This window comes from Phyllostomus hastatus, unplaced genomic scaffold, assembly GCF_019186645.2.
Source record: "Phyllostomus hastatus isolate PE091 unplaced genomic scaffold, TTU_PhHast_1.1 phas_contig_948, whole genome shotgun sequence".
Lineage (NCBI taxonomy): Eukaryota > Metazoa > Chordata > Mammalia > Chiroptera > Phyllostomidae > Phyllostomus > Phyllostomus hastatus.
The window spans coordinates 5,067,719-5,085,094 of record NW_025333993.1 but is presented as its reverse complement, the minus strand read 5'-3'; the positions used below and the strand labels follow the sequence as shown (position 1 = coordinate 5,085,094).

General features: G+C 35.9%; 1 protein-coding gene and 1 pseudogene across 2 annotated transcripts in view; one reads left to right on the top strand and one right to left on the bottom strand.

The window, feature by feature from the left end:
- The window catches only part of BRWD1 (bromodomain and WD repeat domain containing 1), a 106,374-nt gene that overhangs the window by 54,085 nt on the left and 34,913 nt on the right, over positions 1–17,376 (bottom strand). For both annotated transcript variants that reach the window (XM_045852455.1, XM_045852454.1), the window contains exons 14-21: positions 16,809–16,959; positions 16,201–16,335; positions 15,253–15,381; positions 13,439–13,664; positions 10,605–10,790; positions 6,786–6,969; positions 3,259–3,352; positions 1,320–1,451 (exon numbers count right to left, since the gene is read on the bottom strand). In XM_045852455.1, coding sequence (XP_045708411.1) covers positions 1,320–1,451; positions 3,259–3,352; positions 6,786–6,969; positions 10,605–10,790; positions 13,439–13,664; positions 15,253–15,381; positions 16,201–16,335; positions 16,809–16,959 — 1,237 coding nt within the window. The remainder of the gene's footprint in view (positions 1–1,319; positions 1,452–3,258; positions 3,353–6,785; positions 6,970–10,604; positions 10,791–13,438; positions 13,665–15,252; positions 15,382–16,200; positions 16,336–16,808; positions 16,960–17,376) is intronic.
- Positions 11,517–14,890, top strand: LOC123827985 (annotated as a pseudogene).

Sequence of the window (17,376 nt, the reverse complement as noted above, 5' to 3'; positions counted from 1 at the left end):
CATCAGATGTCAAACTTTTGCACTTCAAAAGAAACCATCAAAGAAGTGAAAAGACAAACTGTTGAATGAGAAAATGTTTGCAAGTCATGTACTCAATAAAGGACTTATATCCAGAATATCAAAAGAACATTTACAACAATTAAAAATAACCAAACTAAAAAAAGAGCAACAAATTTGCACAGAAATCTTTCCAAAGATATACAGATGGAAAATAAGCACATGAAAACATGTTCAACATCATCAGTCATTAGGGAAATGCAAACCAAAACCTCAGTGAAATACCAGTTCACACTCACTAAGACAGCTAAAATCAGGACAGACAATAACAAGTGTTAGCAAAGATGGAGAGAAACCGAAACCCTCATACAATACTGACGGAATATAAAATATGCAGCCATTTAGGAAGAGAGTTTGGAAATTCCTCAATAGGTTTAAACATTGGGTTACCATATGACTCATAGGTAAATACTAAAATGAACTGAAAACTTATGTTCAAACAAAAACCCACACATGGATGGTAGTAAGAAGCATTGTTCATTAATAGCCAAAAGTGGAAACAATACAAATGTCCCTCAGCAGATGAGTGAATAAAGAAAATGTGGTATGTTCACATATTGGACAATGAAAAAGAATCAAGTATTCATACATGCTACATATGAATCAACCCTGAAAATATTACAGGTAAGTGAAAAATCCAGTCAAAAAATCATATATTATTCCATTTCTATGCAATGTCCAGAACAGGCAAATCCACAGAGACTGAAAGTAGATTAGTGGTTGCCAGGGGCTGGGGGATGATGGGAATGAGGAGTATAGGGTTTCTTTTTAGAGGTAATAAAAGTATTCTGAAATTAAATAGTGGTGATAATGGCACTGTTGTGTTAATACACAAAAACTACTGGATGGTACACTAGTATAATGAGTATCTCAACAAAGCTGTGCATAATTTTTGTTTAAATTCAAAATGTGAAATTTCATCTTAATCTCTACAGAATAGTATATTTTCAGCCCTGGCTGCTATGGCTCAGTGGATTGAGTGCTGGTCTGCAAACCAAAGGGTTGCTGGTTTGATTCCCAGTCAGGGCACATGCCTGGGTTACGGGCCACGTTCCCAACATGGGGTGCAGGAGAAGCATCCAAACATTGATGTTTCTCTCCCTCCCGTTCTCCCTCCCTTCCCCTCTCTCTAAAAATAAATAATTATTTTATTTTAAAAACAAAAAAATAAGAATAGTAGATTTTCATATAATTTCAGGGTAGAGTCAAAGTTAAGAAAAATTATTTAAGATTATCTTGTATATTTTAAAGTTAAAACTCACATGTCTTATAGAGCTTGAAGACTCATTTCCAGAAGATAACTCAATCCGTCCAACATTTCTTCTACCGTAATTTGGATATTTACGCCTGCATGTCCTCTGCCTAGACTGTGACATCAAAACCACCGACTCAGACTGCAACATGAAGAAAACGGGCAGATGAAAATCAACACCAAAATAAGTACAATCTTCAACAAAACAGGCATTCAAATTTCCAAAAAGATTTAAGGCAAAAAAAAAAAATAATAATAATAGATGAAAAAAATAAAATATTCTTTAATAGATTTTATTTTTGCCATATGCTGTTAAATCAACCTTGGTAGTTCTGAGATACTTGGAACACAAAGCTAAATTAGGCACATTAGCTTAGTATTTTCCAAATAAAACTGTCAGTTAATTGGTTCACCATGAATGAAATAACAACTCAAAAAGTTCATCACTTTAGAAATATATATCTTAGAAGTGAAAATACATATTATGAGGCATAACCAACCTTGAGAAATATATCATTCTGTGCATATACAGGTATAGAGAAATATCTGAAATTATCCTCCAATATTAACCTTAGTTACGTCCAAGTTTTAATTTTTTGGATGATTTGTTGTCAGTACTTTTAAATTCTGCTTGAATTTTGAAAATATCGTATTTTTTTTCTTTTTATTGTTGTTCAAGTACAATTGTTTCCATTTTCCCTCCACTATTCCCACCCATGGAAAATATCATATTTTAATCAAAACAAAATAATCAAACTCTAAAATTCAGCCAAACAGAATATATTTTAAAGGGGGGAGGAGCAACCTATATTGCTCAAACCCCAAAGTCATATATGAAATCACTCAATAAGAGTATATTAGTGTCTTTTGTTTGATAATCAGTACTGTGTACCAACATCTCGATATATCACTGGCTGATTCCAAAATCAATTATGTTTTCATTAATTTGTCAGTACTAATTTATGTTAAAGCAAAAACTCATGAGTTTCATTACTGGTAATACATAAAAACAGTTGGATCAAAAGGAAAAAGAACTCATGGACTTGGACAGCAGTGTGGTGATTTGAGGAGTGAAGGGGTTTGGTGCAGGTAGAAGAGGATATAAGAGGGATAAATGGTAAGGGGGAAAATACAATAAAAAATAAACTATTAAAAAATAAAAATGAAATACACAAGCCCTAAAAAAAATTACTACTCAGAAAAACAAGCAATCTGTCAAAATACATATTTTTTTAAATTAGTTTGAGGGCATTATATACCTAACTAGGCTATGAACAATTAGACAAAATAATCCCAAACACTAAAGTCCATCCTTGTGATGAATTCTGAGAAAATCCTGCAAATACACAACTATTTTTCACCAGTTTGGTAGCACTAATCTTACATACATTGTGTGCATCTTCCACGAACTCAATGTTAATGCTGTTCATGTGATGTTCAAGAAACTCTAAATAGAAAATTAAATGCTAAGGAATAAGATTGTCTTGAGTTTCAAGGATTACCAACCACTGTAACATCTAAAAATGTTTATAAATGCATGATTTGGATAAACTTCAGAAACAGACAAAGCTAATCAACAGTTTAGAAGTAAAACAACTGGTTACCTATGGGAGAAATGAGTGTAGTGATTGGGAATGGACACAAAATGCTTTTAAAGGGCTGGTAATGTTCTAGTTCTTGACCTAAGTGGTCATTAGGCAGTAATTTTCTAGAATCCATTAGCACTATTAGGTATTAGACTACTTTTCCTAACTGTTCAAATTATTACTCCTTCCTAACAGCTGTACAACCTTATGTCTACCATTTTAAATCCCAAACAGAAGGCTTTCAACAAGATACATTATTCTACTTCAGGTAAAAATTACTAATATTCTCACTGAAAAGAAAACTATAAATTCCAGTTTTATTTCTAATTTACTCATTCCTAAGAAAAGCAGAATTTAGGTTACCTTTTGTGAGAGCTGAAGAGTCTTCTTTTTTCTCCCAATTACATAAAGATTTCTTTCTTCTTCACCTTTCTCTATTCTGAAGTCTTCCAATTTCCTACAAAGTTAGTAACCCAGTTATATTAGTTACTAAACTGATAGATAAGTAGAGGATATCAACAGAGAAAAGTAATCACTGTGATTCTAGAAATCATAAGTTTATATACTTTTTAAATTAATATAGGAAATACCTAAAGTTATAGCATAACTTAAGTACCTAAAGTTATAGCATAACTTAAGTCAAGTACCTAGTTATAGCATAACTTAAGTCAAGTTGTATTTTATGTTAGAAATTTAGTATGAATAAAAATAAAATCTCAGTAGTAGCTAGGAAGGCCTATTTTTCATATTTTACACAGAAATGGTTATTTGTATTTTGATTGGCTCTAGTAGGACCAACTCTAACAGGATCTCTCAAATTAGCTACTCAAAATGTCCCTGTAGTTTTCCCAGATTGCAATGCCTTTCTCAAATGAACGGGTAGGAGCAGAATCCTCCTCCAAACTACTCAAAATGAATGTTTTATAATTTGTAGAAAACCAGAATAGCAATGTTAGTACTTCTTCTAATCACCTACATTTTACTTACATGATATAAAAGAAACATTATAATGTTACTGTGACCAATTTCAAAGCAAGGGACCTTCTACCAGGAGGAAGGTACTGACAGATTATTATTTTCCTTCCCCATGGTTAAGAGAATGAATGAATGTCTTCATTCTCCAATCTGAACATTATTAATACACAGCTTTGTTTTTGTTCACTTTTTTAAAACCTCACCAGAAAAAAACTCAAAACTGGCATCTTGGTCATGCTCCAAGATATAACTGGACACTCAAATGAGTACAAGCACAAATGCTGTAAGGGCAAAAACTGGTTTCTAAGGAAACCACCTTTTTTCTCAAGCTTCATCTGCAGCCCATGCTCAAAAGACAGTGAAACATTATTCTTTCCACAGGGAAATTCTAAATTAGACTCAACCCTTCACAAGTTGTCAATTTCACCACTTTTATGTGTATTTAAGAAATTATATGAGGTTTCTCACTTGCAGCCAAATGAAACTCCTACCACATATTTGTTTTGATAAAACACTACATACCATTCATTCTCAATCAATAATAAAACAAAGGAACTATCTAGGCTGCAAAACTATCACCTGTGAGTACAATTACAAGCCTAATGAATTGCCAGTATCACTCAGCTATGAAAAGTGATATTATAGAAGGTTTTAGAATGAACAGAATTTCTACCATTATTGGATAAAGACAAGTGATATGCCTGAACGATAGCCCCAAACGGAATTTCTCTACTAGGAAGCAACACAGTGTGCTCATCTTTCTGCACAAAAGGGTTATCTATCTTCTCACTTCTATCTACTACCTCAATTTTTCAGTATGGATACAAACTCCTTTTATAGGCAGAAAACAAAGTTTTAGTCTCTCTTGATCCTTATCAAATGACACTCTAATCTCACATGACATTTGCCATTCTTCTCCACTATAAGGGCTGTTGTCAGGGGCACTGACCACTATTCTGTCACTCAGCATCTCCTTCATAAACTCTCAATGTATGTGCAGAATACAGTAGTAGAAAGAGCAGTGCTCTTCTTTGAAAAAATTATTTTGTGGCAGACAGCTGACTCTCAAAATCCATTCTCCCTTTCTTCCTTAGAAACAATCTCAATTTTTATCTAGGCTCTATGTTGCCCTAAATGGAAACTATTACCTAGCCTCTTCTGTAGCTTTGTATGGCCATACGATGACATTCTAGTCAATGAGTTATAAGTAGAAATGTCACATGGGGTCATTAAGGCTGCTTAAATAAAGGAATCTGCCTTCTGTCTTTCCTCTTCCTTCTTCTGGTCTAAATCTCAGCATCCATCACAAATGCTATCTTGGACTTTGAGCTGACCTTAGGATTAAAAGCTATACTCTAAGATGAAGACCAGAAACAAAGGCACATGAGTCCCTAATAAACCAGAACCATGATTCCAGACTTAAACTACTTCCAGTCTTCCTTTATGTTAAGAGAACAGATGCTTGTTCAACGTTTTAGGGACTCATTCTTCAGGTCTTTCACTCCTTATATCTGTTTACTTCCCATGGTTTTGACAACAAAAAGTATCCCGAAATGACACTTCCTGTTCTAACAACTATACAGCTCAGACACAATTGTAAGGCTCAATTATAGCATTCTACATAAACGATAATGATTTGCTATACTTCTTATCCCCATTTCAGATTTTGCTTTTCACTATTTTATTATATACTTCAAATACCTCAAATTCACTGTACAATTTATAAGTATTATGCAATATTATTCTACCAATCACTGAAACTCTTGCTAATAAACACATGAAGGAAATACTTTTTCAAAATGATCTTCAAAGTATTATTATGAGACACAAATATGACAAAATATTGAAAAGATTTTAGATATTAATGAAAAACAGTACTTGCTGCCTCTACTTCAACAACTCAGTACCAGAAAGACCCTACTTACTGCCTGGGCTATAATTATGAAACATTATTTCTCACTAAAAGAAAATGGGGCTGCTTAAGAGAAAAGACTAATTCCAAGTCTAGGTCAAGAAATTCACAAGACAAACCTATGACATCTTGCCGTGCCTAACAGCAAGGACAGAATGGAAGGCTGCTACGTTCATTTCAAAAGGACTAGGAAGCCAATTTGAAGAGACCCAGGTCAGATAAAGGAAAACTTAAATATCAATAAGGAATATCAGAATAAGCTAAATCACAGCAGTATGATTTATACAGTGAAAAACACAAACACACACAAACTGGGCCATTACTAAAAGATGAAAGAGAATAAATCTTTATTTTGAAGGCAAATACAGCAAGTAATCAAGCATCTATCCTGTCTTATATATACAAACTATACTACTGAATTATCAAATATTAGACTTGGGAAAATTTCTTTTTTAGAAATATTCAAAGTAATAAATGAAGACTTCATAGAGTTGAAATATCACTCTAATCCCTAATAAAATAATGAGTCTAAGCAGTGAGCACCAATGCCTGCTAGAATCACGAAAAATATAGATTTTAAGAGCCTTCTAACAAAATTATTCCTAACGTACAAATGAAATTTTACAAAAGAACTAAAAACATTTATGACATGAGATGATTTGAAACTGAAACACTAAGATAGTTTTATTGAAAATTGTTTATAAAATATAATAATGGCATTATAGTTATATTTTAAGATAATCCCTTATCATTTGAAATTTATACTCACATATTTTGGACAAAACGATGTAGATGAAACAAGACTGGTTATAAAAAAATTTACCATAGTAAAGAGTTAGAGAACAAGTTTGACATTTTCTTGCCACAATTAAAAGACTCCAACCTATTACTAAAATATATTTACATGATTATTTGTACCACTAATGGATTAAGATATGTAAATAATCATATAGATATATTTTCATAGATTATAAACAATGTAAATAGATATCCTAAAACAAACCTAAATATGCCTAGTGGTACCTCTGGCACAACCACTCTCCGTTTCCAGGCCTGCAGGTCACGCTCTGTAGCAATCTGACTACGGGGAGCATTCTGGTGCATCTGGCGAACACCTTCAACTTGTCCGCTACGACGCAGACCAATATTTGGAGGGGACTGGATATCTAAGCTTAGTCTTCTAAAACCTAGGAAAAAATTATCAAGAAATGATTCTAAAACAAAATTCAATCTATATGCATTTAACATGTAATAAGCATATACAGTCCTTCTGAAACACACACCAAAAACAAAAATCTACAGAAAAAAGTCTGAAAAATCTTCATGTGACTGAGCTCAAAACATAGACTAGAGAACAAACATTAACTACTAACCTCAATTTCCATTTTTACCAGACTTTCTGAAATTTTTTAATGTGCAGGCATTTTCTATTACATTATATTTACATTCCTAAAAACCTTGCCTTCTTCAAAAGTGCACATTAAAAACACATCTTTTTGGAGAAATCAGCATTGAAGACAGACTCCTCAAACTGCAGTGGCTTTATAACAAGAGCTCTAACACCATTAACTGTAACCTCCGAGATAATATAATCAATCCAAGCCACTCAGGCAGGCAGCAGCCAGAGCGGGTATTAAAAATTCACAAAACTGCCAAGTGGGGAAATGCTGGCAGCACTCGAACTGAAGCTGGGCGAGTGGGTGAAAGGGCAACTCAGACAACAGTGAGCTCTGAGCCTGTGCAGAGCTGATCAGGTGAGCAGTGGAAGCAAGGCAACCTGCCAGGAGGTGCAAGTCATAGAATATGCAGACCTGTCTGAGGGAGAAGGGAGTCCTGGGCAAGTGTTTGTTTTCTTAAAACACAGGGAAAAGGGCTCCTGCTACAAATGCACCAGAGAAATTGGGGGGCTATATCCTTTCCTGCTGGAGGCTATAAAATTCTACTCAAGCCATGCCAGCTCTCCTGGCCTAGGGTAAAATCCACATAAGTAAAATAAATTCTGCATTCTTCTGTTCTGCATTCTGTTTACCAAAGGAACCACTCTGCATCAAATTGGTTAAACTACTAAAATGGCATTAAACATTTATATTAAGATGTACTGATGTTTAAGCAAATAATTTTGAATGGAGAACTACAAACAAATTCTAGAACTTTCCATCAAGATGGAGGCATAGGTAAACATGGCTCACCTCCTCACATAACATCAAAATTATAACTAAACTATAGAACAACCATCATTCACACCATCAGAAATAAGGCCTCTGTCCTATACCAGGTGCACATCTACAAATGAGAAATAGATCCCCCCAAAGCCAATCCCCCAAAAACCCAATGATCCAAACCCCACAAAGAAGGTAAGGTAAAATACAAAGTGGTCCTGGTGGAACCTGCATATTTCAATGCCACCTTCCACCAAGACTACCCTATATACAGTTACTACCTGTCTTTGGGGTAGCCTGATTTTTACATCATTTTTTTCTTACCAGTAAAAGGCAATCTGTCGGATATTTAATTCAATGTTTTACGAGACTTCTGAAACAGGTAAGACCATAGATTAAACAAATATTTCACTGAAAAAAAGGGCCTGATGGTTGGTGATAAACCTGGGTAACTTACAGAATCATTTAAACCATTCTGGAATGAAAAGCCCTCATCATTCCCAAAGGAATGATAATTTCCTACTACAGACGAACTCAAAATCCAAAATAATACATAATAATATATAATACAGATACATGACAATATAAAATTAGGCTATCCAAAGAACTGCAGACAATAAGAAATATATACTATAAAATAACTTATAAAGAAAAAAGAAAATATGGCCAAAAAATTCAACTTCATTAGTGAATTTTTTAAATTTCAAATTATGACTGCATTACCATTTGACACCCATCTGAATGCCAAAAATCAAGAAACCCACCAAATATCAGAGAAATTAATCAATAGCACCCTTCATATATATCCTACAACCACTGTGGACAAGTTTGGCATAATATATCTATATGCAACAATTTCACTCTAAGATTAATATTTAAAAGAAAATCCTTCAAATGTAAACAAGACCCATACAGGACTATTAATATTATTTCTCTTCATGACTGGCAAAATGTCAAAACTACTCAAAAGCCCGAGAGAATGTATAAATTAGATATAGTCACACAAGGAGTAATACACAACTGTCAAACTGAACCTGATGCAACAGTGGAGCAATCTGAAGATACAACATCATGTGAAAAAAGTCAGTCTCACATGAGCATATATAACCTAATAATCTTTTTATAAAGTTTGAAAACAAATGCTTTCTAGTAATACATATACAAATGTATTTTTAGTGTATTTTAAAAAGGCAAAGAAAGGACCAAAACAAGATTTGAAATAATTGCTATCTCACATAAACAGATGTAGGTTATCAACATGATTTAAAACAAATAAAAGAGAACCTCATGTAAACAACTGGTAAGAGTAGGTCATAAACAAAGGACTGACAGACCCAATTCTGAGCAGCTAGGATCCAAAACAATAAAACACATTAAAAAAGTAAAATTTAAAGCAAAAATCACTGAATTTAAAGTGAGGTTTTAAAGAGAATCAATAGAACTTCTAGACTTGATAGCCACTGCAAATAAAAATCGAAAGACCACTTACGTGGCAGATCAGACCAAGAGTGACAGGGCAGAGACACCTGTGAAGAAACTGTCCAGAGGACAGAACTGAATAACAGAGACTCAGGAAATAGAGTAAACTTGGCAAATACATGTTAAAGTTTCCTTCTACAAACAAAAGCATACCTTTACTACCTATAAATTAATTTGTCCAAAGTAGCTTTCTTTGAAGTAAATTATTTTGCCATTACAAAATAAAAATTAAAAGTCTACATAAAAGAAAAAGCAAATTCACAAACAGACAAGTAGAAAGACGGCCAAAAAAGAAGGTATTGAAATTCACGGCCAAGTGGCCATGCAGGTATGGTATGACCAATATTATCTTTGTGGCACTGCTGGGATTTTATGGCATTTGAGACATTTCTCAAAGCTTCTCTAATAATCTTCCATAATTATCTCTCCAAGAGTGACATTTCATTTACATAACAATTATCAGCCTCCTCCAGATTATTTCCACTACTAATGTACTTACTACTATATTCCAATATCAAGTACTTGGCCCTGAAAATTCACTTCAAGCCTCCTAATTCACAAAACACAACCAGTGCTCTACCCAATTCAGTTTTCCTTAATTCCTCACCCAAGGACATTTTTCTTATTGCTTTCAGAGAGAGAGGAAGGGAGAGAAACATCGAGAGACATGAGAGAAGCACTGATTGGTTGCTGCCCAGACCTGAATGGGGACTGGTGCCCCAACGGGGATTGGCCCCTGGACTGGGAATCCTTTGCATCCAGGGGTTGCAGGTGCCTGCGCCCAGACCAGGGACTGAACCCACAACCTGGGTATATGCCCAGACTGGGCTACAAACCCAAAACCTTTCCATTATGAGATGATGCTCCAACCAACTGTGCCACACCGGCCAGGTCCCAATTAAATTCAGTTTTTAAAAAATTGTAAGTGTTTAAAGCAAGGAAAACCTAGAAATGTAGTTTTCCTTTATAAAACCTTTCACAGTACTTGAAAATCAAATGTCCATTTGTCAGCATATCAACTCTACATCTAATAAAGCTATCCAAACTAGTACTTAAATTATAAAAAAAAAAAAACACTGCTTTAGTTTTTCTTTTCACATAACGTGTAACTGACAATGACTTCATTTACTCTTCAATTTCAATCCAGCCATATTAAGGTAAAACATATCTCACATATTTATTACCTCTTCGTGGTGTTTCTTCCCCATTTGGAAGTCCATTTGGACTAGTATCCTGACCAGCTCCCATTCTCTGATCTTGCTGCTGCTGCAACTGTCTTATCATCCCATCAAGAACACTGGATTCTGGGCTTCCTTCACCACTATCATTAGTTTGTAGGCTTATAATTTGTTCAATTACCTCTCCATCACCTGCAAATTCAATGAATGAAGATAAAATCATAATCCATATATAAACAGGAAAAAAAAAACTTCCAGTAGGCTACAATTAAAATTACATTAGCAATTGTCAGAGTTCCTATTTTATAAAAAAAGATATTCTATACATTCATAACTAAGTCAGACAAGACCTTTCCTTTAGAAAATAATAAATGCCACAGAAACCTCAGTAGAGCCTTTGAGACCCCAGCAAGTGAGCACATGGAAACACATTTCAGTGAAAATTTTATTTTGCTAGTTTACACTAACCCACACCCCTCATTTATACAAAATATGCCTCATTAAAATTAAAATCTTATTCCCAAAGAGTAAGTTTTAGTTCTGTGTTCTAGTTCTCGCACTAGAACACAGCAACAATGCATGATTTATGAGGGAGAAAAAGCAGTGGCATGTCTTCTCCACTGTTTAAAAAAATTTTTTAAAGGGGGAGTATACCTCTTTAACCTTCAGCAAACCATGTAACTCTGGCTTTCCCCCCTCTCCAAGCATCCTGAGAGAGCAGGTGCCTTTGAGGGAAGTAGCTATACATGCCTCTCCCACTAAGCTTAAGTTTCTCCCCCACCCTGAGATATGCTTTTAGCATAGCCAATACCCATAATTCTTACTTCAAGTACAAAATCAGATAGTTTTAAGTGTCTTTTCTTCATTTTTCAAATAATACATTTTCAGAGATATTTGATAAGTTCAGAATAAGTGTTAATGAATAAAAGTGTTCGGTAGTTGTGAGGCAGGAGACAGCATAGGAAGAACTCTGAGACTGCAATACTGCTATTGGCCAGCATCTAGCATTCTGGTTGCCAGAAAATGCCTTTTACCATGTTAGGTATTTACCTAATTGGTAAAAGGCATTTACCTAATCTACCAATTAGGTAGATTAAGTAATAAACCAAGGCAGCGAGGAAGGAGACATGTCTCACATACTAACTCAGCTGTCCTGAGCCTGGTCCAATAATATTGCCAGGTGTTCCAACATCACAAGAAACACTATGTTAGCAAGAAAGAAGGGAAGTCCTTGAAATTCTGTATAGCATTTGCACTATCTGGGAAAGAAAGCCTTGAAACTGTGCTTTCATCCCAAGGCCCAGAATGTGGGAGAGGGTTCAAGGTGCCCAAAGGAGTTCATAAAACAACTTTGGTTAATTGTCTACCTCTGGTCACTATCTGTGTTATGAGGGAGTCCCTGATGCTTACAGAAAGAGCCCATAAATAACTCTGGAAAGTGCCCCAATTTTAATTAACTGCCTCCTGTCACGTATTTGTTTCACAGCAAGATAAACAAACGGAGTCTGGAGCAAGATAAGGACTTTGGGCTAACAGACCCCCACACATACCTGAGTTTGGGTGGTCACGTTCCCCCAGGAAAGCTGGCACCACATTTACCCGTTAACCAATATGTAACTTCTTTTCTCCGATCCCACCAACTATATAAGTCCTCAGAACCAAGAGCTCCCTCTCGGGAGCTTGGGGCACTCTTGACACTCTTGGCTCCCTTGCCACTGGGCCTCTGGCCACCGGGCCTCAGGCTGCCTGGGGGCTGCCACCCTGGGTCTTCAGCTGCTCTTTTGCCACCCTGCTTTGCCCTGAAACTTTCCCTTTCACCCCCTACTCTACCCACTCCTGTTCTCTTCCATGGGAATGGGTCACTAATAAACTGATTACATGCTAATAGATTTGCTGATCTGTAATTCTTTACATGCATCAGCAAGAAGAACCAGGTCTCTCCCATCAACAGTTGTGGATCTGGAAATTCATCAAAACATTAACATTTTCGTGTGAAATATTCTTTACATAGCCCTCCCACCATAAAATGCATCTTCTTTGAACATAATATATAACACAGACCAGCCCCTCACCAACTTTTAAGCAAAACCCTAACTGAAATTAGTTAGCATATTAAGCAAAAGAAATGCAAAGATTTAATTCACTTTCATATAACAGACCCAGAAACTGAAAAATGTTATTTGCTATATCAACAACAACAACAAATACTTCCATCCTACTAAGTTAATTCCCTTATAGCTCACTGATAACACTTCCATTTCACTATGGAAATCAATGAGGAACTTACAAGAGCTGAATGTCATTAATTGTCTGTAGATTCACTTAGTATCACTAAATAATCTACGATTAGATTCATCTTAATATCACTAAAATTTTTTTAAGATTTTATTTATTTATATTTAGAGAGATGGGAAAGGAGCCCTAGCTGGTGCAGCTCAGTGGATTGAGCAGGCTGTGAACCAAAGTGTCGCAGGTTTGATTCCCAGTCAGGGTACATGCCTGGGTTGCAGGCCATGACCCCCAGTAACCACACATTGATGTTTCTTTCTCCCTCCCTTCCCTCTCTAAAAAATAAATAAATAAAGTCTTTAAAAAAAAGAAAAGAAAATATCTTTGTTCTTAGAAAATAGACTGAAGTACTTAGGAGTAAATAAACATGAGGTTCTGAACTTGAGCCTCAAGTGAATCAAAAACAATTCTATCTAGAGATAAATGATAAAACAATTATTACAAACTATTAACTGGTGAATTTGAAAGGATAGGAGTTCTTTGTATTTTTCTTTACATTTTTCAAATAAAGTTGCTTTGTTTTGTTTAAAAAAAAAAGACTTGGTACTTACTTGTTGCCACATAGCCTAGCTGTGGAACCAAATGCTCATCTGCAGAATTTTCTCGGCCTGGTACTAATCTCTGGTACTTAGTTGGATGAGGATTTCCATCTACATCTACTAAGAATGGCGGAGGCATAAGGTGAGGAGCCTGCTGAGTTTGCTCATCTAAGACATAATTATTAGAATCTCTAATCAGAGGTCGATAGTCAGTATGGAAGAACATCTGATCAGGAATCTAGAAAAGGCAAGTTAAAAACAAAAAAAAGGGAAGGAAGTTTACATGTTGATACTTGATACTATGAGGTGTATACATGTTAGAAGAAAAATATTAAGCAGTTAATTATAATTAGAAAAGACAGGGAAATATAATACAACTAACCTATTTTCAAAATATCCTTCGTAACTACTTATTTTACATGCTGTAAAAAACATTTAACGTTTCTGCCGGTGAACGCTGCTGAGTAAGCACTGTGGAAAAGCTCCCTGTCCTGCAGTCGTCATGTCCAGGTCAGTCTCCTAAGGAGCCAGAACAGCCACGCCAGCTCTGTCTCAGAGGTCTGAGCTCTGCACAGCAGATGGGAGCCCGAGGCAGCATTCTGGGCAATGGAGCACGCGCACAGGCTGTGTGGCGATGAGCGGTCCAAGCACCACGCCCATGAGAGGCTCTGGGGTTGTCACATAGGCCACTGCGGAGGCGGCGGGTGCAGCCGTGAATGCAAGGCCACGCAAGGTGGACAGAAGAGTTGTGGAACCAAAGAGGGCGGGCGGTCTTAAGAGAAGATTCTTAAAGACCAGGTGCCCATTTAACTGTGAAAAAGATAGCTGTCAGTGGTATTAGAGAAGACGCTGAAGAACATCACCTGAGAGATTATTTTGAACAGCATGGGAAAACTACAAAGTGACTGAAACGATGACTGACCGAAGCAGTGGTAAAAAGAGAGGGTTCGCTTTTGTAACCTTTGACGACCATGACTCTGTCGACAGGAGTGTGGTTCAGAAATATCATACTGTACACAGCCACAGCTGAGAGGTAAGGAAAGCCCTATCTAAGCAAGAGGTGGCTAGTGCTTCATCCAGCCAAAGAGGTCGAAGTGGTTCTGGAAACTTCAGAGGGGGTCGTGGAGGTGGTTTTGGTGGGAATGACAACTTTGGTCATGGAGGAAACTTCAGTGGTCGAGGTGGCTTTGGTGGTAGCCGTGGTGGTGGTGGTTACGGTGGAAGTGGGGATGGCTATAATGGATTTGGCAATGATGGAAGCAATTTTGGAGGTGGAGGAAGCTACAATGATTTTGGCAATTACAACAATCAGTCTTCAAATTTTGGACCCAGGAAAGGAGGAAACTTGGGAGATGGCAGCTCTGGCCCCTATGGTGGTGGAGGCCAATACTCTGCCAAACCACAAAACCAAAGTGGCTATGGCGCTTCCAGCAGCAGCAGTATGGCAGTGGCAGAAGGTTTTAATTATTGCCAGGAAACGAAGCTTAGCAGGAGAGGAGAGCCAGAGAAGTGACCGGGAAACTACAGGTTACAACAGATTTGTGAACTCAGCCAAGTATAGTGATGGCAGGGCCTAGCTGCTACACAGAAGACATGTTTTAGACAATGCTCATATGAATGGGCAAAAAACTCGAGGACTGTATTTGTGACTAGTTGTGTAACAGGTCATTTTAGTTTCTGTTCTGTGGAAAGTGTAAAGCATTCCAACAAAGGGTTTTTAATGTAGGTTTTTTTTCTTTTTGCACCCATGCTGTTGATTGCTAAGTGTAATAGTCTGATCATGACGCTGAATAAATGTCTCTTTTTTAAAAAAAAATTAAAATAACCTTTTCATATGGCTTGCTGCATCCAAACCCAAATATCAGAAGATGCCCATGAGAGTCTGTACAGGCGAAATGCTGTCCATCCTGTGAAAACTTACAGTCAAATACAGCTCCATGCCCTTGTCCTTCAATCTAGGAAACACAGAGGGAAAAAGCCTCATTCATGAGTCGAATAAAAGTCTGGCACATGCTAACCATAAAAAAAGGAATAAAGTTATGACCAAGTTTATGCAACTGTTTTTGCTGTATCAACTGTTTTCATTGTTGCTGCCCTGCTACAATATAATGATTCAGGTAAATAAATTTAAAAACAGTCTTTTCACTAACCATGTCAATTTACATTTTCAGTAAAGAAAATTCACTTTTAGATACCGCTACCCTTGAAGAAATTTTGAAAGATCTAAGAATCAGTTCTCAAAATGATTAAATGAATCCAAAATGAGGGCTTTTTTTTCAGACAAATATATGACAATCACCTTCAGAAACTTTTGTTTTAATACATAACAAAAGGCTATTGACTGATAGCCTACAAGGTAAATAACTAAAAATTAATAACTAATTAAAAATTAATATAGTATTTATAACTAAAAATCAATACTTTTCTAGAGTTTAAACTTTCTACTAAGATTGAGTGATCACCATGTAAAATTTATATTGCTGCACAGTCTCAAGTTGTGTATAATCACTATAATTCTGCCAATTTAAACACAGAGATATTCACAATACACACAAAGCTAAATGGATGACTTCTGAAAATCTTTCCCTCAGTTACACAGAGAATTTCATGTACATATGTATATATGGTTGTCAGATATTTATTAGGCATTAAATACCCTGATTTTTAGAAATACAAACTGCCAAAACATGCAGAGCTGTTTTTGGCTAAACTTTTTAATCTAGATAATTGGAACAAATGCAAGCACGCATGAAGATATAGCAGACTTCACTTACCATATTAAAATAATGTTTCACCTTGGTACCTTTTGTAACATCCCATATAAATATGCTGCCATCATGTCCTGCAGATAACATAATTCTGGAATCAAAGGGATGTGTCTCCAAAACAAATACTTCATCAGCATGTCCCTTCATTCAACAAAGTCATATAGTTAAGGGGAGTTTGCAATTTATAAGTTTCTAATTAAAAACTCACATTTGCATAGTGTATAAGGGCTTTTAAAAATGTATTTGAAAAAAATGTATTTGACAGTAATTTTTACCAGTATATATACAAACTTCTCTTTACTTGATAATATAAATAAAAGAAACATGTTTAGCCCTGGCTGGTGTGGCTCAGTGGATTGAGTGCTGGCCTGAGAACCAAAGGGTCACTGGTTCAATTCCCAGTCAGGGCACATGCCTGGGTTGCAGGCCAGGTCCCCGGTAGGGAGTGTGCAAGAGGCAACCAGACACTGATGTTTCTCTCCCTCTCTCCCTCCTTTCCTCTAATAAAATCTTAAAAAAAAGAAACATGTTTAATATATTAATTTCATAGCTTGAAAAATAAAATTATAGCTCAAAAAAATCTTAGTTTGTTATATTGGGTAAGAACTACCTACCAGTAAGTTATGAAGCAATTGTCCAGTATAAGAATTCCATACTTTGAGGACATGATCATTCACAGCTGTGACAACAATGCTATCATTCTGATTCCAAGCTATCATTGTTACTTTGGGTTTCATGAATCTTTCTTCTTCAGAAGTTAAGTCCCTAAAAAAAAAAACACAACACACACACAATGTGTAAATACACTTGGATGGTAGGCAATACAATGTAAACAATCCCTCATCTATACAAAAGTAACTAAAGTAATCCAGTTCATGGGCTTACCTTACCAACTCTATAGAAGGTTGGTCATATCTAACCTATAACAGATAATCTATATAAACAGATTAGGGCAAAACCCAGAGGGTAGGAAATGATTCAGAAGCAGTTCAGAGACTAAATTAAGGCAGATTTCAGGATACCACTGCTACTCATAAAAGCAAAACTTTTTCTCTCTACCTCTTTTCTCCTAAACCCCAGCCCTAATAGTAATACTTTCAACTGTTTCTCTCTCCAGAAAGAACAAGAAATTTTAGGAAGACAAAAGAAACAATTTATCTTCATATTCCCAATGTCTAGAAA